The sequence below is a fragment of the Galleria mellonella genome, unplaced genomic scaffold (genome assembly GCF_026898425.1).
Source record: "Galleria mellonella isolate WM207_F2 unplaced genomic scaffold, CSIRO_AGI_GalMel_v1 utg312, whole genome shotgun sequence".
Classification (NCBI taxonomy): Eukaryota; Metazoa; Arthropoda; class Insecta; order Lepidoptera; family Pyralidae; genus Galleria; species Galleria mellonella.
The window spans coordinates 6,004,297-6,026,939 of record NW_026442074.1 but is presented as its reverse complement, the minus strand read 5'-3'; the positions used below and the strand labels follow the sequence as shown (position 1 = coordinate 6,026,939).

General features: G+C 32.3%; 1 protein-coding gene across 4 annotated transcripts in view; it reads left to right on the top strand.

Annotated features, from left to right (window-relative positions):
* Positions 1–4,825: 4,825 nt before the first annotated feature.
* LOC113515204 (small G protein signaling modulator 2-like) overlaps positions 4,826–22,643 on the top strand; it is a 67,576-nt gene continuing 49,758 nt past the window's right edge. For 2 of the 4 annotated variants that reach the window (XM_052896062.1, XM_052896060.1), the window contains exons 1-2: positions 4,826–5,159; positions 17,081–17,187. In XM_052896062.1, the coding sequence (XP_052752022.1) occupies positions 5,141–5,159; positions 17,081–17,187 (126 nt within the window). In that variant the 5' untranslated portion in view covers positions 4,826–5,140. The remainder of the gene's footprint in view (positions 5,160–17,080; positions 17,188–22,643) is intronic. The other 2 variants (XM_052896063.1, XM_052896061.1) reach the window with 1 other exon arrangement.

Here is a 22,643-nt window from a genome sequence, read left to right as displayed (position 1 = left end):
TCTTCCATATCTATTTCCTTTCAAGAGTTTCTGTTGTGAATGACGTCAAATAACTTCTTTTTAAATATATCAAGTCAATATGTCATCGCTTCATTTATCGTTGTCCATTTTTTTTATGAATAAAAATGGTATGGTAACCTCGCCTGCGTTAACGGGATACGCTGGCGGAGCACCAGTGAAGGGTGATAGATGAGAATGAAAACAGGCCAGTTAGCGCATCATGACGAATTTATCAGGAATTAACCATGTAGTTTCCAGGGGAACCACGAGGAAGTCGACCTGGTTGGATTTATTGCTAGTAATGGAATTCTCAGTCTCCATTACTAACAATCTCTTTCCCCCAATCGTTGTCCATTTGCTGGTAATCATTGACTAAAGTTTTTTGTTGTTTGACCTACGCAGCTGGTCAAGATATGTTTCGTTGGCGGTGGCGAGGGGAGAAGGGAGATTGTTAGTAATGGGAATTAGTAGATAGTAACATATATCGTGTAAGGTTGACTTCCTCGCGGTCCCCTAGAAGCCATCGTGCCGGTCCATCACGATGGGTTAATTGACTTGCTTTTTATTATCACTTATCATTATCATACCAGGTTAACCTCCATACGGTTGGGGGGGGGGGGGGGATTGTTAGCAATGGAGTGTGCCAACCCCATTGCTAGCAATATGCCCTATTAGGTCGACCTTCAGGTGATTTCCCCTAGAAACTTCGTGAACAATACTTGTTGAATTCGTCACGACGGGCTAACTGACCTGCTTCATCCTCACCTATCATTTTTCACTGGTGCCCGCTGGTGTATACCGATAGCGCGGGCTGGGTTACCATTCCATTATCACCCATTAAAAAAAAATCTCCATACGCTCCCCTTTGAAAACTATTATGGTTAATTTCTAGTGAATTCGTCACGATGGACCAATTGAGCTGATTTTATTCTCACCTATTATTTCTCACTGATGCCACATAAGTGTATACCGATAGCGCAGGTAGGGTTATCATTTTATTCATTCATGAAACCAAATGCCTTCATCCCTCAATGGTCACTCACCATTGTATATCGTTAGTGTCAGGTGGGTGCACCATTCCATCTTCAGTCATAAAAAAGAAATGCGGTGGGTGGAGGGAGGAGGGAATTGTTAACAATAGAAACTAAGGGACCCATTACTTGCAATATACCATTCACATGTCGACCTCTACGTGCACACAATTTTGAAATTTTGATTGTATTTAGAACGTTTGGAAAATGTAATAATTATTCCAATTAATTATAATTAATGAACTAACTTAACCACGCTGTACATACGAGTAGTTACCTAGGTAGATATATTTATCATTTGAAATAACTTTTAGAGAGGTAACTGAAAAGTAGATATGAGAGGAGTAAATGAGGAATTTAAGTATGCCTAAGATATTTAGTCGTATCTAAGTAAATATATAGGTATAGAAGTGAGATACTTACAGTGTTTTCTAGGTCACATTTATTTCAGAGATATTCTAAGACTCAAAACATCATAGGTAGGTATCTAAATATTCTAAATGTTTGTTCTGTTCTGGTGCTTTATGGCGTACCGAAGGAATTTAGACTACATTCTTGCTAAGTAAAAGCATTAGAATAATGACGACATGACAACGTAACTTAGAGGTTCAAGTATATTATGATAATTAGAATAAATTTATTAAAAATTAAAGAATGTTAATTTTTGGATATTTAAAAGAACATTCAAGGCCACTCTTTTCTCATTCAATCATTTTTATCTATAAATCTGTAATTTTATCAAGTGGACGAAAATATAGATTTATTTTTATTTGTTAATCCACCAAGAACTCAAACATTAAAACGCATAATCTATACTTATAATAAATGTGTAGAGAGGTCAATTTTGTACATGAAATATATTTCCAAAATAACTATTAGGGGATGATTAGTGATCGATACTGATGCCAAAAATGCAATCAGTAAAATTTTTGTCTGTCTGTCTGTATGTTCTTTATAGAAAACAAAAACTACTCGATGGATTTTAACGAAACTTGGTACAATTATTCTTCATACTCCTGGGCAGGTTATAGTACACTTTTCATCACGCTACGATCAATAGGAGCAGAGCAGTGAAGGGAAATATTGGGAAAACGGGAGTAGTTACTCCATTTTTAAGCTTCCGTCGCGTGTGCAGCCTTAATGGCCACTTTTTAAAATGTAAAAATATTCACCCGTGCGACGCCGGGACGGGCCGCTAGTTATATATATATAAGAAGAAAAATGTACCAGTTATGGCAGATACCATTTTGAATAACAGATTTTTTTTACAAATGTTTTTAGAATAAAATAGTATGTCACAAACTATATAATTATGGATACACAATATCTTAGCTATTTACAAAGTCACTCTATAGCCTGATAGTAGTACCCACAGTATTAGTACAATTTAATTTATTAGATACAATCAATGACAATAGTGGTTAGAGCGTGACATTATTATAGGTAAGGCACGAAAGCGCAAGTAGGATAAGAGATTGTTTTTTTCCACTTTTATCAAGTTCTACATTACAAGTAGATATATGCCTACACAAACTTTTTTTTTTTTAATTATGTTTTACGAATCACAAACGTAAAATGTACCAAGGAAATGCCAATGTACAATTTAAGATCAAGAATTAGAATTTTGCGTCTAAAACTGCGAAAATGTCGCTATCTTTTTTATTATTTAACAAAGCTCAGGGATTTTAATAACGGTACAAGGGTTTACTTCGAGGAAATCGACTCGTGCTTTAAAATTAATTTAATTTAAAAGTTGTGGAGAATTTATTTGGTTTCTAATAGATCTAGATAAAAATTATATATGCTATCTTGAATAAAATATAAATATTTTTAAATATATTTCATATCAATTGATTTTTGGTGCTATATTATATTATAATTTCAGTCTTTTTGGGAAGACCGAATATATATATATATATATATATATATATATATATATATATATATATATATATATATATATATACATACCAGTTTGTATTTTGTACAGATAGATAATTTATGGCTAAACAAAAAATAAAATGAGTTACATAGATTTTTATTTTAATATCGATGGATGAAGTCAGTAGCGAGGTAGAACGATAAGCGTTAACGATATCAAGTGGGAGTTAATTTATAATACCAAATAATTAAGTAATATTTTTATATTACTTATTTAAATTGACTGGTTGGTTTAATAATTGTTTCGCTTAATAATAATTTTATAAATTGGATTTCTGATGTCAAAGTATGTGATATTAGCAGCATTTGCTAAAGATATTATGGCTATAATAGGTAAAGGTACGTTCTCAACATTGCCAATTCATAAGTACTCATTCACGTACAAATTATTATAGATTACTACGTAATAATCTCTAATATTGTATTCTCGAATGTGTTGCGTGATCAGGACGTATTGATAAGATATCATTTGATTGAGCTAATAAGTTTAATGTACTACGTATATGCTAAATTTAAAAACTATTGGTATAGCTTTTAAGGCACCTTGAAGTACCTATAAACAAACAAACAATTGATATAACTTTCATATATAAATATAATTTTATTAGCATAATAAAATTGTTATTATGTTATTAAAATTATATTTATATATACATACGCTATTAAAAAACAAGGGTTGATCGTAAAAGGGTAAAAATTTGAAGCTGTATGTATTTTTCGATGCTTAGTCATAATAATAAAAAAAATAAATAAAAAAAAAATGTCAAAAAAATAAAAAAAATATATTTAGTGGTGGGTCACCCTTATCATTGACGGGTATGAAAAATAGATGTTGGCCGATTCTCAGACCTACCCAATATGCACACAAAATTTCATAAAAATCGGTAAAGCCGTTTAAGTTAACTTCAAATAAGTATGTTTCATCTTGATACTTCATGTGGTGATCTGATTTCATTAGTTTTCCTACTTCTGATATCTACGTGTACGTAGGGACTAAAAGCTAATAAAAACTATAGGTACTTGTAATTTCGTATTGTCAACATATATTGATCAGAATAAAAATTTGTTTATGACCTTTTCAATTGGCAATACTCTCTACAATGTATGCGAAATTTCACGACGATTAATTAAGCCGAAAGTAATAAACGAAATTCACTTTCATATTTATTTAGGACCAGTTTTAACCGCGATTTCGGAAGCGTTGATTTTGAATCAATTAAACAAATCGTTTCTAGATGGCGTATTAAGATATTACATACACCAGTTTTTAGGTTTGATTTTCAGGAACCGTGAAAGCTACAATGAAATTTAGTGTAACAGTTTTAGCGTGATGCCGGCAATTGTAGCCTGTGTAGCATGTAAAGTACAGATACTTGGATACTACCATCAGCAGTCCGGCATCATTGCATTTCCATCCATTAAATTATTCATATAATAATATCGGCATGTCTCATACTATCGTTAGCAATTGTGCATCGCTGTATTTCGGTTTGAAGGGTGGGCATGGCATGGTAGTGAAATTACAGGGTACGAATGCATAACATCATAGTCTTAAAGAATGAGAGGAAACATGAGAGACAACCTTGAATCTTACAGTATATTGTGTCTTAATCATGGTGCTGGTCACGTCTATACGACGGTTACCAATTTTTATCAGGTGTCCACGTGATTCTGATCATCAGCTTGTTTGCCTTTAAGTTGCATTAAAAAAAAAAAGTTTTTAAAACAAATATCTTTTATATCAAAAGTTTCATTCGGATAGGCTGGTAATTTAGTCTCTGCTTATCTATATAGATACGTATTACCAATTTGTTTTTGTTAGTGCCAACCGACGAGTGACAATCAATCGTGGTTTGTAGGACCAGCCATTTAAGTTGGGACTCCGCGGTTAGGTATACTTACTAGGTATCTACGGCATAGCTACAAGCTACAATCTACGCGAACGACGCCGGCAAGCGACTCGGAGCTTATCACTTGCGTAAAGCGAACGAGTGCGCGCGGCGCGACATCGATTTTTCCACCAAACAACCCATTTTCAACCATCAGTAATATTACAAACACGTTTCAAATAACACTAGTGGCATATATTGAAGTGCTATAAACATTAAAGTGAGAAATGTGATTATTTCCCGCTAAAATAATGCGCCACTCCCCGTGGGCAGAAAATCATGGCCGCCCAAAATAAAGGTATGTTTGGTTAGCAGATTTTTATTAATTTTCTAATTACGTATAGATATTTTATTTTAAGTAGTACGGATACTGACTATGTTGTATCTAAATATGTTGATAATACTAAAGGCCGGGTTTTTAGGACGTGCTTGTATTGTAATGTTACATTTTGACGTTGCCGATAACAACAGGAGTGGGCGAATCGAACATGTGAGTGATGTTTGCAATCTTGTTTTCAACCAACTTCAAAAAGAAGGATGTTTTGAATTTATCTGTATTTTTTGTATTTATATTACACGATGCACGATATAATTATTGGCTTATTCTAAACCAATTTTGATTTTTTTTTCTTAAATAGAAAGGGTTTACTTTTGTCTTGACCCCATATTCATTACTTGTGGGACAAATTTAAAAATTACTAATTTAGGTAATTGAATGTTTGTCTGTGTATATATTCAGTTGAGTCATCTGAATATTTACGACGATGCTCCACAATAATTGTGCGATATTATTTTTAATAAAGTTACTTAAAGGGTCCTATCAATATAGGAGTTAAGAATTTAAAATCGCTTGCACAAATAATTATCAAAATTAGTCAATAAGATCAGATAATAAAAAATAGAAGAATAAATCAGAATAGGAAAAGATGTCGCGTTACATATACATATAAAGAATACAATTGAATTGAGCATAGTTTCGTTTTGACGTCGCATAAAAATTTTATATCTTTAATGAAATCATTTGAATAATTTATACTTATCTTCATGGTATGATGTTTCATTTAATTTAATAAAACTCCATGTACATAGACGAACCATATCTTAAATTAGCATACAGAACGAATTTTATTTTAACGAACGCAGACAAAGCTATGGGTTATAACTAATAATGATATAGGACTAGATGTATTAAAATACCATACTAATGTAATATTTCTGCTAAGTTACCTGCTTATAATTTTCTTCAGTTGTAGAGATTTGCTTGATCAGGTACATTGAATCGCGGATCATACAAATAAAAATAAAGGCGAATGGAGTAGATTTTTCTACACTAAATACTTCTTTCATTAAATATAAAAATAAATAAATATAATATTTTTATAAATATAAATATTTATAAAAATATTAAGAACAAGTTAGTCAGTAGGGTCGATTCTAAGGTGCCATTTTTCTAAATGTTACTTTAAAATAAAATTTCAGTTTTATATCACATTAAAATCTTTATGCTTAAGACCAAAAGAAACTAAATTTCTAATAGATTTAAATCAAAATTTATATAAACGAACTTTATAAAGGTCTATAAAACAGTAATTTTGCGCTGTTATCAATTTAAAATATTGGGTTAAGAGATAAGTTCAGAGAAATGGCACCTCGGAATCGAGCCTAATATAATCTTTGATGCAATAAATCAAGAGGCATGACATCTTAAGTATTATTGTTTTATCACTCTTCAAAATTATTTAAAAGTAGCAATAAGAAAGGATCCAAACCAAATGACCTTACATTCTTTTGTAATGGCCATAGTATTGTTTATAAAATAAACTACAGACGTCGGTTATCATTTTCCAAATTTTTATTTGTACTATAGGAAATTAAAATTGATAATTTAGAGATTATTATAAAAAGCGAGTTTAATCGGAGTCAAATTAATATGGAATCGTCATAGGAGTAAATCCTATTGTAATATTTATTTTGTTTTACAAAAAAAGTACAATCTTCAATTATGGCAAAACTCATTGTTTTGATTTATATAAAAACTAAATTACAGAACAAATTTTGATAAAATTTCTAATCTGAAAGTATATATATAGATAAGAAAATTCCAAATCGGTTTATAAATAATAGAGTTTTGAGGTAACAAACATAAAAAAATACAAACGTCACCCTTTTTTTGTACTTAGTTGAAAATTACGTCTGAATCTTATTAATATAATAAAATTGTGAATAGATATTGTCTGTACATGGAAGATATTTAATAAAAAATAATATAAAGGTACCTTATAAAAGTAATAGATGCCAAAATAATATTTTTTAGAAATTTTGTCTGTCTGTATATTTGTTCTGGCAAAGACCACATTAAATTGGATGCAGTATTCACAGTTGTAGTTATTTCTAAAGGTTTAATTTAAAAACTGGTATATGTTTTATCTTGATACTCCATCTAGAAGTGGACTTTTTTTCATTTGTTTTCTTATTTCTGAAATCCACGCGTACAAAATGACGGACAAAAAGCTAATAAAAATACAGGTGAATTTCTCCGTTTTAAAATAATTTATTAATACTTACTTTGTGTACGTCTTTCGTGTATCTAATCAATACTCAGATATTGGGTTGTATATGACTTTGTAAAACTATTTAGTATATAATTATTATAAGGGAAGTTTAATTATTAGGTTTGTTGGACAACTTCTGGGGTAATATATTGATCTTTATGTTAATTAGTATTTTATAATATATATTATAGTATAAAATATAATACAATGATCGTATTAATTTGATATGAATACAATATTCTCTTGTGTACTCGTGTCTATTCGTCGTAGAGCCGTCATAATTCGACAAAGAATAATTAAAAATATTATACTTATATTATTCAAGCCCATCCCGAATTTTTTTTATCATTATTATTGTAATATGCTTTTCATATTTAAATAATATACCTACTATAATAATTTGCACATTAAAACATGACAAAACATAAATACTGGGTACAGAGGAATAACACATGAGTCCTCAGGAATGGCAACGCATGGGAGGTGTCATGGGCGAAACAATATACTCTGTTATGTCCATGTTACTGCTCATATCTATAGGCGACGGTTACCACTTTCCATCAGGTGGGCTGTCAGCTTGTTTACCATTCTAAGTTATAAATAAAATGTTGTATAAAAAAAAGTTGTAAAATTTTGTTTAAAAGAGCGCATTGGGTAACTGTTAAATTTTCTTTGTTTGTAATAAATTAAACGAACAATTGCATAATAACTGCTGAAAGTTTACAGTTAAGGCTTCACCCTTTCTAAAAAACTTTATCTTGCTTATTTAGCGTTTTCGCAATACAAATATCCTTTTCGGGCAATGTTGCTCACAGAGATTGATGTCGGCTACAAGATTTAATCCTAATAGCACATCATTTCGACTGTCTTTCTCTCCTGAAGTTACTTGTACATTTAAAATAGGTACCAATTTATCTTGATATATTAAAGTTTTTAAATATCTTTATAAGATCTTGTTGAAAGTTGTTTTACAGGCGAGGTACTATTAAGAGATATTGTTAGGTAGAATTATGTCCGGTCAATAGACCCATTGTGATGAATGTCCCAGGATTAACTATAATGGTCTTCAGGTGAACCGCGTGGAGATAAACCTCACAGGATATATTGCTAACAATCAGACCGTTATCCCTCGGTACCATAAATCACGCAACGTAAAAATAAAAAATATTAACATAAGTGAAACCATATCGTTTATGAAAGATTTATTCTACTATCAGGAATAGTAAACAAGCTGATGACCTAATGTTTATATGGTATGTGAAAACAATTTACCGTTAAATACAATAGGAGTAATATATATATAAATAATATAATAGGTATATGTAGAAACGCGTATCTAAACATCACATTTCGCTCTCAAACTGGTTTTAAAGACGTAGGTCAGAAGTTGGTCAAACTTAAGTGGGATTGGACGGATTACATTAACGGTATGTGTCCCCATAGTTGGACAAAGATCTCCAGCCTCAGTGGGTGCCTACTGATGGACAGCGCTGACGAGGCTGGCTTTGGAAGCAATACCGTGACGACCTAGACGCATTTAAAAGTAACTGGTTTGAGGTGGCGTTAACAGGAAATTTGAGGAGATGGGAACATCTTTGCCCAGCACTGCGACGTCATGGGTTAACAATAGAATAATAGATTTAGTATAGAATATATACATACCAATCTCTAGGACTACAATGTAATGGCTTTTGTGGTAGAGTTTTAATGTTATAATATATATTAAACCCTTAAGTCTTAGGAGAAATGTTGCCTCACTCTGCGTGTTCTACCGCCTGTACAATGAATTGTGCTTAGAGGAATTGTTCAATATGATGCCCACAGCTACTTTCTATCATCATACGGCTTGCCATCGACAGAGAGTTCATTCTCATGTCCTACAGCCTCAATGATCGCATACTGCGCGGTTTCAAAGATGTTTCCTCCCACGAACACTCGGGTTGTGGAATGAGCTCCCTGCCGAGGTTTTTTCAAGAGACTACAGCATGGAGTTCTTCAAAAGGAGGGTAAAGAGGTTTCTTCAGGGTCGGCAACGCGCGTGTAATTCCTCTGGTATTGCAGGTGTCCATAGGCTACGGTAACCACTTATCATCAGGTGGGCCGTATGCTTGTTTGCCACCTCAGTGGTATAAAAAAAAACATAAGTTCACACGAAGGTAGCGGTTACCATTATATCATAATATGGCTATATAGTCATACTATGAAATTTATTAGCAATTCTGGTGGTGTACTAGTTTAACACACTGTCTCGCCTTCCAATGGTTGCTGGTGTCTATTTTTGGTGTTTTTCATATATCATCATCATTATATCAGACTTTAACTGTTCACTGCTGAACATTAGCCTCCCCATGAGGGGGTTTTGCCAGTAGTTGCCATGCTTAGCAGGCGGATTGGCAACCGTAGTTAGCCTTTGGAGATGTTTTAAGAGGGACGCTGCGGCCCGTACTTCGCCCTCCCTTAGTCGACTTTTAACAACATCCAAGGGCAAGGAAGGGATGGTCTATTCTATGCCGGGACCACACGGCGTTTTACATATATAACAAGGTTAATATAAAATTAAAAAATATTTATACGTATATTTATGATTTGTTAATACAAGCACTTCTTAATTTATTGCCATTTATCCTAAATCGTTGGTTGAAAAACTTAGTCCATTATCTAAAGTCTACCCAGTTTATATTTAATAGAAACATTGTTTAACTGAGTTTGCATAATTTTATGAATTTTAATTTATAGTCTTTCACGCCATTCCGTAATACAGTGTAGAACGATGGAACATTCATAGGATAGCGTTCACTTTGTTAGTAGTTTCTTTTGTATACATAAGTAATACTATAATAACCCATTATTGCTCCACTATAACTCCACTAAGGCGAGTCTCTTCACATAAAAGGATGATATTAGCCTACATATTACGTACCACGCTGTCAATGAGGTATGATATTTCTTCCAATATTATAGTAGTGAGAGTTTGTTTTTCGTTATATTTTGCTGATTCAACTGTTCAGTCAATCCACACGTTTGACAAATAAATAGTAATAATAATAATAGGGTATGTTCAAAATGAACCATTATAGACTTGACAATTATAGATCTTATATAAAGAAAATAAATTAATAATAACTAAAATATAATATATTACGTCAACAGTCAGTATGTTTATTCAAATTTAATACAATTAATAAATAACAACAGAAATAAAAAGGACCAGCAATTTTATTAACAGGGTATACCTATATATACATATATTTGCCCTGTTTATAATGTTATTTTCTATGGAGAGGGATACAGGCTACTTTTTATCATGGTCAATAAACATATTCCGGTCACGCGGACACAGTCGCAGTTAGAGAGTGGTATTTTATATATTAATGTTTTATATAATCACGTTCTTCGTAGTACACCCTTTTGGAAATATCCAGATCTCACCGCAAAATTTGATGAAAAAATAAAATGCATTCTGAGCTCACTCTTTAATATTACTTTCGAAGACCGTATTTGGACTCAGGCCTCTTTGCCTATCAGGCATGGGGGCCTGGGAATCCGTCAAATCTCCCATATCTCTCTACCAGCTTTTTTGTCATCAGCACACGGTACGCAGAATGTCGTGAAAAAAATACTAACACCTTTTTCGGTGATTTCGAGATAGCTTACCTGCCTGAGGCTAGAAAAGCTTGGTCTCTGGCTTGTCCCCACGTACCTTCTCCCATAAATCCCAAAATCCAGAGGCAATGGGATGAGCCCATTAATAATCTATACAGAACTTCGTTACTGGACTCATCCCAGAACTCCGCTGAAAGCGCCCGTCTACTCGCGGTGTCCAAGTGGGAATCTGGCCTATGGCTACACACAATTCCCTCACCTCATATCGGAACATTATTGGATAACACAACGTTTAGACTCTCAATCTCTCTCAGATTGGGGGCCAAAACGAATGCTCCCCACCACTGCAGGTGTGGGGACAATGTCAGTGCCTTGGGACACCATAGCCTATCTTGCCTCAAGAGTGTTAAGCGCTTGCTGCGCCACTCAGCTATTAATGACATTCTCCGTCGGGCTCTTGTCACCGCAGGCGTGCCTGCCATTCTAGAACCTCCTGGTTTGATACGTGACGACGGCAAGAGACCTGACGGTATGTCCTTGGTACCTTGGAAGATGGGATGTTCGCTTGTATGGGACTTCACCTGCGTCGACACGGTGGCGCCGTCTCACCTTCCAAGTACGTCCAAGAGGGCTGGTGCCGCCGCAACACACCAGGAGACTATCAAGCGCCGTAAATATTCATCTCTTGGAAATGGTATGATATTTGCGGCGTTTGGAGTTGAAACTCTGGGTCCGTGGGGCCCCGAGGCAATGAAGCTTTTCAAAGAGATTTCACGCCGGCTGGTGGAAACCTCTGGTGACCAGAAGGCTGGCCTATACTTTGGTCAACGCATTTCCATTGCTATTCAGCGGAGAAATGCAGCAAGTATCCTAGGCACCCTACCAGCTGGCAGTGATCTCACAGAAATTTTTTATCTTTAAATAATTTTTAAAATTTTTAATTACTTTTTCTTGTTATTTGTAAATAAATATTTAGGATAATACTTCAACTAGTAATGTAAAATTAATTATAAATTAAAATGTTTATATATTAATTATATTATTACCACAAAATATAACTAAAATTGTAATATATAGCTAGGTATATAATTTATGCACAGCACTGTAGCTTTATGTGCGCTTACAAAATTTGCATGTTATGATTCCGAGGCGAACATGTAATTAATTAGATATCTATGCATATTATTTATAAACATACTAATAAAATTTTAACTAGGCAATGAACTGTACATAGGAGATATTTAAGAACAAATAATACGAGAGTTTTTAATAAGAGTAATTGAAGCTGAAACAAGAAGTTTTAGAATTTTTGTTTCTGTGTATCTCCATGTTTGACCCAGTATCATGTAATACGATTGCATCAAATTGGAATCGGTTTTCACAGCGGTGTTACGAGGGACCATTTATCTTTATACGCCATTTAGGACTACACAATCTACTGACATTAAAAATAATGTAATCAGCTAAATTGTAACACTAAATTTATTATTTCAAATGATAAAATGTATAACAATGATTGTCACATATTATGTTTGGTACTGTATATTGTGAATTGTAAATCAATTATTGGTACTGGTATTAAAAAAATGCCTTAATTTATAATTTGGATATGAAACTATTTATTTCTTCAATAAGAACTTTTTTGTTACCTATTTAAATCAAATAAAGTATTCTATTCTATTCTATTCTAGAGGTGGTCTTATTCATTGCTTTTCCTACTATAACAGATCAAATCAGATCAGAATGTAAGAATATTGCGATTACTAGAGGGAGACTTTGTACAAAAGTCGATTGCTTGGGCACCTCTGTCCATTCGTGTTTCAACCGTGAATCACTTTTGTTTGCATGGCTGTGTTTCGGTTTGAAGAGTGGGATATGGCGTGAATTTACTGGGTACAGAGGAATAACACCTGAGTCCTCAGGAATGGCAACGCATGGGGGATATCATGAGCGAAACAGTATACTCTGTTATGTTCATGGTACTGCTCATGTCTATAGGCGACGGTTACCACTTTCCATCAGGTGGGCTGTCAGCTTGTTTGCCATTCTAAGTTGTATAAAAAAAAATGTTCTAGATGCTATTCATGTTTATAGGTGACAGTTTCGACTTTTTTTTTTGTTCTTTTTTTTATACGACTTAGAATGGCATACAAGCTGACGGCCCACCTGATGAAAAAAGATAATCGTCGCCTATAGACATGAGCAGCACCATGGACATAACAGAGTATACTGTTTCGTTCATGATACTCCCCATGCGTTGCCATTCCTGAGGACTCAGGTGTTATTCCTCTGTACCCAGTAAGTATTAAAAGGTCATCAGCTTGTTCGCTATTCCAAATCAGGTATACCTATAAAAGAAAAATTTCTTAGTCACTAACATTATTTTAATGGTACTACAAAGTATAAACTATTTCTAACTCTTTACTGTTATTAAACTACAATACGACTAATTTTCTTAAATATTATTTAATAAAAAAAAAATATGTACCTATATCTAATTGTTTAAATTAAATATTCTCTACGCGAGCAAAGCATCAGAGAGCAGAATACTTAACATTATTAAGTGACTTCTCATCGATCATAATATACAAGCAGCTGCTGTTAGGTAATAAACACATAACTTGTGTTTATTAGTTATCTATATAACTATATACCTTTATTAGATTCATAGAATTGGCCGTCTATTACAAAATAGGTAGGCATCCTATTCAACGAAATTTATATTAAAGTTTCCAATTGAGCATAAACGAGACAGCATTTTGTAGTTTTCGGGGTCGATGGAGTGAAACAAATTACTCGTAAGTTAGGTGTACAATGAAAAACGAATGATTTTTTATTGTATATACATATATATACACGGTCTGATAACAGAATTTCAATCTATAGTTAATTACAAGTAGATTCTATCCTTAATCTCTGATTAGTTATTAACGTTAGCGACCCATTATTGTGTCACTATTTGGCAAACTGTGTATTGGCTTGGCATAAGATTTTATTTCGAGATTGGAAATCTTTAGCATTACTAATATTAAAGACGTGAAAGTGAGTGATTTTTTGTTATCTTATGGCTTAACTAATTACTATGAAACTTGGTATAAACGTACTATGTGGGACGGAAAAGGATATTGGCTAACTTTTAGCCTGGTCAGTGAATATATACCAGTTATGCGGACGAAGTCGCGGATGAAAGCTAGTACCTAATATTTGTTTCATAAATTGTACTTTATGATTAAAAAGTATGGCAAAGGAGAGTAAAAAAACGGAGTTAGATCCCATAGAAGGATAAGGGGAGGGGATTTTCTTCAGATATCATGGAATCGTAGGTGTAGTGTATGTCTGGAATTAAGACTATACATTCACGTAGTTTATTTAGTGATTACTCACTATAATAGTTTATCTGAGTATTTATTTGTAGTTTGTTTATGGTACTCAAACGTAATTGACAACTGATAATTTCAATTAAGGTTGGACGAAAGGCAAAATTTTAAGAAAATATTCGTGCATATCTTTTACATTTGCTGAACAATAATAATTTTATTGTACTTGATAGTCTTCGATAAATGAAAGCTTAGAAAATATATCTAAGATTATACTTAATAATTATAATTACAATCCAAATGTTCCATTCTCAGGATGAGGACTTTCTGCAATAGGAGAATATTAGGTTACTTAATATTTTAGTGGTTTAAATATCCTATAAATCCGTTTTAAATAATATTACAGTTATTGCTATGAGAACAGATAAAAACCTATGAATTGGGCTTTTAATGCATCAGTCAAATAAGTTCTAGAGGATTAATGTTCAGGCATCTATTATTCGGTCTAACCTAGAGGACCCTTTACGATAATACGAATAGCTATACTATATCATAGTTCTGCGTACAATTCTTGTTTTCTTACAAATTTGTATCTGAAAATGTGAGATTGTCAGTTTTTTATTACCTTTTTACGCCTTAACGACTCAATTGTCATGAAATTCGGCATATTATACACGCTACCCTGTCAAGTACAAGGCTCCGATCACGCAGACGAAAATGCGAGCCCACTTAATATATACTTAGGTGCGTCTGACCCGTAGACAACCTTTAAATTTTTAGAGCAGATAAACTTATTTCAACTAATTAACATAAATGTTAACATCTACTGAAACTTCCATTAACTCCAAGAATCGTTATTGTAATCACGGTCTTCAACAAACACAAAATTGCTACCAAAGGTCAAAAGGTTAAACTAGCTGTGTCACATTCAAAACAACATTAGGAAGTGTGTAAGTAATTAAATGTATTATAAATTTTCCTCGGTATTACTGTAGGCGGAAATTATAAAGTTGGAAACGTGGATATTGTGTTGATTTGGTTATTAGGGAAAGATGAAAAAGTAAGGCGAGCCTTAAATTACCAGGCGTTTCTAGTTAAATTTTCAACGTCCCCCTTGTGAACCTTGTCCCCCTTCAAAACTTGTGGACCTCCGGGAGTGTCGACAGAAGTGAAAACTTAAACAACTACGTGTGTATTTTTTGAATCGTCACAGGTGTCGCTTACGGTAACGGTAACAGTGTCGCGAGTTCAATGGCTTTTTCCCATTCCAAAAAATGTCAACATGCATATATATCTATGTACGTACATACACAATATATGTAGATACTTATATACAGATGTGTCGGTTACAGTAACGGTAACAGTGTCGCGAGTTTAGTGTTTTTTTTTCCCATCTCAAAAAATCCTTAATGCGCTTAAAGAAATTTTCTCTTCAAAAAGATTTTTTCTTCGTCGAGAGGGGGTGGGGTGGTTAAAAACTTGTCGAAGGGTGCCAGATAGATGAGACCAGCCCTGGTTAAATGTACTCGGAAACTGACGAGCTTGTATGAATAGATTAATTTATGCGGAGGAGGCGAAAAAGGGGCTTTTTCACGCCAAAATTATGAAGATACTCAGACGATGGATAATCAGCAGCGTAGAATTTTATCCGTCATAAGAGATATAATTTACCTGAAATCGTATTAAGTCTCGGAAATTTCGTATAAATTATGCGAATATTTAAAATGAATAAATTAAACCTCCTAGGTGGTATAGCGGATTAACACACTACCTCACTCTCCCATGATCGAACGTTTCGAATTTCACACAACACGAACATTTGTATTCAGGAGTATGTTTGTCTGTATTGGTTAAGGTACTTTCTATGTACGTAGTATGTATTTACAAAACAAAAAATATTTATAAGTTTATGAGTGTATCTACCCACAAAAGTTCTGTTGGAACTAGATGGCGTTGTGTCAAATGTGTACAAAATTTTATGATGATGTACCATAAGTACTGAGAATACAATATAATATTTCCAACAGTGGAGCGAACAGAGGTAGTGTTTAATAATTTTTAGGTATTAAAATGGTGAATACATGTCTTCTTCACTGTTGTTTTATGGCAGAAGAGATTTACCAGATGTACAATGATACTATGTAAAATAATACAATACAATGAATGACTATTTTAAGAAAATTAAAAAAATACTGAAATACTTTCTGCCTTGAACACGCAATTTTGGTTGTATATTTTATAACAACAACGACAACGGAATTTAATATACTTACCATGTTTCTTTCCGTTTTTGTATTATGTAATTTCTTGGTGTCTAAAAAAATATCAAAATTATGTTATATATATATATATATATATATATATATATATATATATATATATATATATATATATATATATATATATATATATATATATATATATATATATATATATATATGAATATATAACACTAACAACTGACTAATTACCAGTCCTGATATCGCAGGGGTGTACTAATGAAGAAAATGAGACCAAGTCTTTCCTCTCACTCATTAACTTTTTATATGAATGTATTTAAATTTAATTTTTTCACTTTTTCGTACGAGTTTTCAAACATTTTCTTAATTTCAAAATTTTGTTCTGACAATTACAAATATAACAAAATGAAACAATTAGATAAATAGCCGCAGTCGTTCTGTGGTGATGCGCTTATAAATATTCGATGATTGATTTTTTTTTATTTATATAGATGTATTTTGTTTCAGTGGAAAGCGACTCAGACCAGATGCCGGCCGCAGCTGATCCCAATGCGGAGCAGAAGGAGCGGCTCATTGCCAGCGTCAAGAAGGAGGTCAAGCAGTTGATGGAAGAGGTGAGTGTTATTTATGGGATGGATCAATTTTAAAAATATTGCTAAAATAACAAAATTATATTATAATTAGCTGTTTTACCTGAATGAGTCAGTATATAAAGTATTTTATTTACAAGTAAACATAGCCTATCTATCACCGTGTGTGCCCCGGCATAGAATGGGCCGCCCCTACCTTTCCCGTGGGTGTCGTAAGAGGCGACTAAAGGAAGGGCACTAGCGTCCCTCTTAAAACATCTCAAAATAAACTAACCTAACTGCGGTTGCCAACCCGCCAGCCAAGAGTGGCAACTACTGGCAAAACTTCTCTTATGGGGAAGGATTATGTCCAACAGTGAACAGTTAATGGTTTATAATAATAATAATAATAATTTATTTCAAAATAAATGTTACATTTTAAATATAGGTTAAACTCTGTTCCCTAAATAGGTAAATCCTGTACTTTAGGATAAGCAGTGCTCTTCCCTATACGGCATAATGACACAAAATTATATAAAAAAAGAAACAATACAAGTTAAGGTACTAATAAAGTAATAATTTAATATAATTTAAACAGTAATAATGGTTGAAATAATAATAATAATATAAGCCTATCCATATACCAAATATCGTTCAAATCCGTTCAATCTTATACGTAACTGAGTAGCAAATATACAAACATTCAAACAAATTTGCAAACTTTCATATTTATAATATTAGTAGGATAATTATTGAGAGACTATCTTTTATACGTGACTTAATCCGCGTGTCCGGGATATATTCACTGACCGGGATAAATCTTATAACCATTTTCCAATAGTAACTTTTATCAGTTGAACTATTATTTTCTTTATATTTATTATTATTCTTATATTATTTATATTATAAACTTATTATGCGTATAAATTATTACTAATATCAACTTTACTATTTATTTTCTATTGTTTTAATAAAGTTAACTCTTAATGTTTTGTCAGTTTAACCAGTGATAATGAAGTTTGATAACCACGTAGTAGGTGGTATTGAGAAATATATGTATATAGGTATATACTTTTTACCCCATTCACTTACATAAAGTCGCAGGTAGGTATAATTAGTCAAGATAGATTTATTTAAACTTAAGTACAATCAGAACCTAAGCCTTAATAAATGGAACAGAATTTATATTGATGATCGTAATCTATCCTTTATAGGGATTTATTTAATCCTATTCAGGATTTTCATGAAGCCTTGATAACTCAATATATATAAGGGCCTTGATTAATCCCCATGTGGGTATAATTTGGTCGGAATCCAAATATAATATATCCGTATTACTTATAAAATTTCAGAGGATAATATATAAGCCGATTATATAAGCAATAGTAGTGTAAGAGAACTAATCGTACTTGAATTATCTGTACGGGATAGGTAAATGGCAATATTCTTGAACAAAATGAAAAAAAAAAAAAAACTTCCGGAGAGAGTTTTTATATAATAGGTAATATGTAAAATGTAACAAGTAATCATACAAAGATTTAGGTAGATTTATTTTATAGGAAAAGGTAAATAATAGCCGTGTGTCTATAATAAATTTTATTTTTTGTGTACAAGATGATAATAATATAGATAAAGAGAATGAACTACTAGCAGCACTTGTTAAAAACACTTCATTTTTCTCAATTTTAACTATGCAATAAGGCTAGCGAAGTCCTATATTATGAGTTACTTGGCGGCAGAAACACGAGTAGGACAAAGGTATTTATGCAGACCATTTTTTTTAGTCTTCCTCTAGAAAATGCGAGGTTAATTTAATAGTCTCCCAAGTATTATATATATAATAGTAATATAAGAATACTTGGTGATTATTGGAGCAGACTGAATTCATTTATAAAATATATAAATGCTTCTTGAAGTCTAGTTAATTTTTATTCACATCCTTATATATCGTCAATTGAGAAATTTTGTCTCAAAATATGTTTAATTACAAAATAATCAAACAAAATAATAAACAAAACCACAAGTCTCTATTATTTCGTGTTCAATTTTGTTTAGCGACCAACCACCTCAATTTCATCGCTAATAAGTGATTTTGGTGGATGTTGCATACTCTCATCATGATACTAAAAAGGTAACTACCATACATTTCAAAATTATGGACTTAAATATGTGTATGCACTCATCATACATATTTTTTTTAATGCAACTTAGAATGTTTTCCTTCAGCGACTTTAAATAAATAAAAAGGAGTTATTAATTCGCCTGTATTTTTGTGTGGATATTAGGTATGCGATATATCCGCAATTTGCAAATTTTGACCGGATTTTGAAACTTATTTTTTTAAATCAAGTTCATGTTCGATTGCAAAAAGAATTATTGAAATCAGTTCTATATTGGCATAGACATTACGTATGTAATTAATTACACATAAAAAATTATTCTTTCCTAAAATTTCCTTTTTTTGGAAATCGTTAGTTATCACTTGTCATACCCATTAATGATGGTAGTTTTTGTAATATATAGTGTTGTGTTAAATCTATTTGTACTTAGTCTACGTTTACGTCAGTTTTACGCTCGTAAGTAAAATCGATATACTCGTACGCTGTACATTAATTCCACAAGGCTGTGGCAATAATACGATACGGCCGTTGACACTATTTTAAGTGCTTTATCTGTGTAAAATGAGAGTTTTGTTAAGTATTCGTTAACGTTCTATTTAACCGACTATTATTAAATATTATGCAGTCAGCGGTATGATTTTGATGATCTTGTCGTTTGCGAATATAATTTGTGATATATCTAAACACGTACTGTCTGATTTACTTATTTATCATCAGCCTGGGCAAGTATCTTTCATAGGATCATTTATGAGTAAATGTAATAAGCGTAACACTGAAAATTTGTAAACATAAAGATGTCTATCTAAAAAATTAAGTATGTTCTGAATTTTAATTGTACAAAGTAATGTTCCTTAATTAGTAACTACGAAGTGGAAGACCACCAATGTTGGCCGGTGAACCACTGAAATTATCTTACTTCTGTTCCCCTAGTGTTTCTGTTACTGTCAAGCAGCAGTGCTTACAAAGCAGTGTTTTTATTTAAAATATATATTATGGCAGTGAAATTCTCGGGTATGTTGGCATAACGTCTTCACAAATGGTCTAAATAAAGTGGAATAAACGCCTATAGGTGTCAATTACCATTTTTCTTCAACTTGTTTGCCAGTCATAGTTACATAAAAAAAAATATGCGTTGAATTATAATAAGTACCTACATACGTAAGTACATTTAAGTACGGATTTATCTTAATCAAAGAAAATGAGATACAAAATACATAATACCGTTGTTTCTGAAAAGGTCGCTATTTAGAATCGTCTATAGAATTCCCAGTGACAAAACGTCAAAATGTTTGTTAAACAACAGGCATTTTCAATATTTAAACAGTTCTTAGATATCTTCTAGACATTGGCCTGGCAAGAATTGTTGTCCTCTTCAAAAATGTTGAAATGAATAAATAATGCGATGAAAAAGATGTACACGCAAATTCTCGTTAAAATTTCCGTTTGACAATTTTAACAGAATACAATCCGGTACCTTTTAACACTTTCATGTACTTAAATCAATATTTGATGACACTGAAAGTGTTGTCTGCAATTCACGATGAAACATTTTGTAAACACAAGTATAAATCAAGTACTTTGGTGGTATTGTATAATTTTAAGTCTACGATTTTACTATCAAGAGATAAGTATTATAAGAATGAAATCTCTCATTGGCTTAATTATCTGTGGCATTGGTGAGATACGCATGGGGGGTATCATGAGCGAAACAGTATACTCTGTTATATCCATGGTATTGCTTATGTCTATAGGCGCCGGTTACCATTTTCCATCAGGTGGGCCGTCAGCTTGTTTGCCATTCTAAGTTGTATAAAAAAAAGTCAATTCCCAAACGGGTAAATTAATTTTATTTATTATTAATTTTTTTTTAGTTAAATTAATTATCTTTACTAATATTGCAATCGTAACGTAAGTTTGTTTGTTACATCTTTGCACTTTAATGCTTCAACCAAAAGTTATTAAATTTGATATTTATTTATTTATTATTATAATGCATTCACGTACATAATATAGAGTTGTTACAATGTTCTTATGATGAGTAAGTACATGAAACCCTGTTTGGGTGTAGCAAAATTATATTAATAGGTAGCTAATATTAATGTCAATTTAGATTAAATAAAATAAGCAACAATTCAAAACATCATAAAAATATGTCATATATCATAATATATACATGATTGATAAGGAATTAGGCTACTATTTATCCCGGTCAATCAATAAATTCACGCGGACGGATTTGTAAGTAAAGACTAATATAATCTTCTATATATGTTTATCAAAATCAATTGCAGAATGCATGTAAGTGCATCTTTTTAAAACGACTGCACTAAGGCCTGCACCTATTCGGCAAATTCTTTCTGTTATGTTTGTATTTATTGAATAAGGATTGTATGAAAGAAAATGTTTGAAAAACACATAATATATATTATGTAACAATAAATTTAATTGTTAATTCGGTAATAAATATTGAGACAGAAGCTACATTCCGAAGTTTAGATGGAATTATTGCTATTGGAAATTCTCGTTCCTTTTGCCGCGTTGCCACAGACAAACAATAGAATTCCCTCAAACTATAGCTATTTATTTTACTTGTTTAATGCTATTATTCTCTTCATGCAGATGGTTTGTTAAATTTATTAGCAGTTTCCCCTCATAGTTAATTAGACAGTTAAGACAGTGATGAGGGAATATTCTGCTCTGTCTATAGTCGACGAGCTATAGGTATGTTGTAAATTCGACAAAAGCTCTTCAAAAGCAAATTCCGGCTAAAATTTACGAAGTATAATATTATCGAATATTATGCCATAATACTCATGACTTTTATCTGGAGTTAAACTTTCTTTAATGGGTAATAATGAAATGGTAACCCCGCCTGCGCTAACAGTTTACGCTGACGGGGCACCAGTGAGGGATGAAAGGTAACGATGAAAGCAGGTCAGTTAGCCCATCGTGATAAATTGCACTAGAATTAACTATAATGGTTTTCAGGGAGAACCACGTGAAAGTCGATCTGATAGAGTGTATTGCTAGCAATGGGGCAGTTAGCCCTATTACTAACAATCCCTTTCCTATCGAAGGAGTTACAGAAATTAAAAATATACATTTTTAAAGGTATTTGTTTGTAGTTATCATATTATACATTGTATAATTGTATCATATGTACATAGGTACGTAGCAGAAATATTTATTGCCTGAATTTATTGCCTGAATATCTGAATGTGACAGAAAGTGATCTCTGACTACCCCTCATCTAATGGTATCTGTTATTTTTTTTTTATTTATTTATTTAGAATATAATGTCAAATGAAGACGAATGTAATGGACACATACAATGCAGTTCATTTATATTTCTTTTTATTGTTATTTTTAATAAGGAGTTTC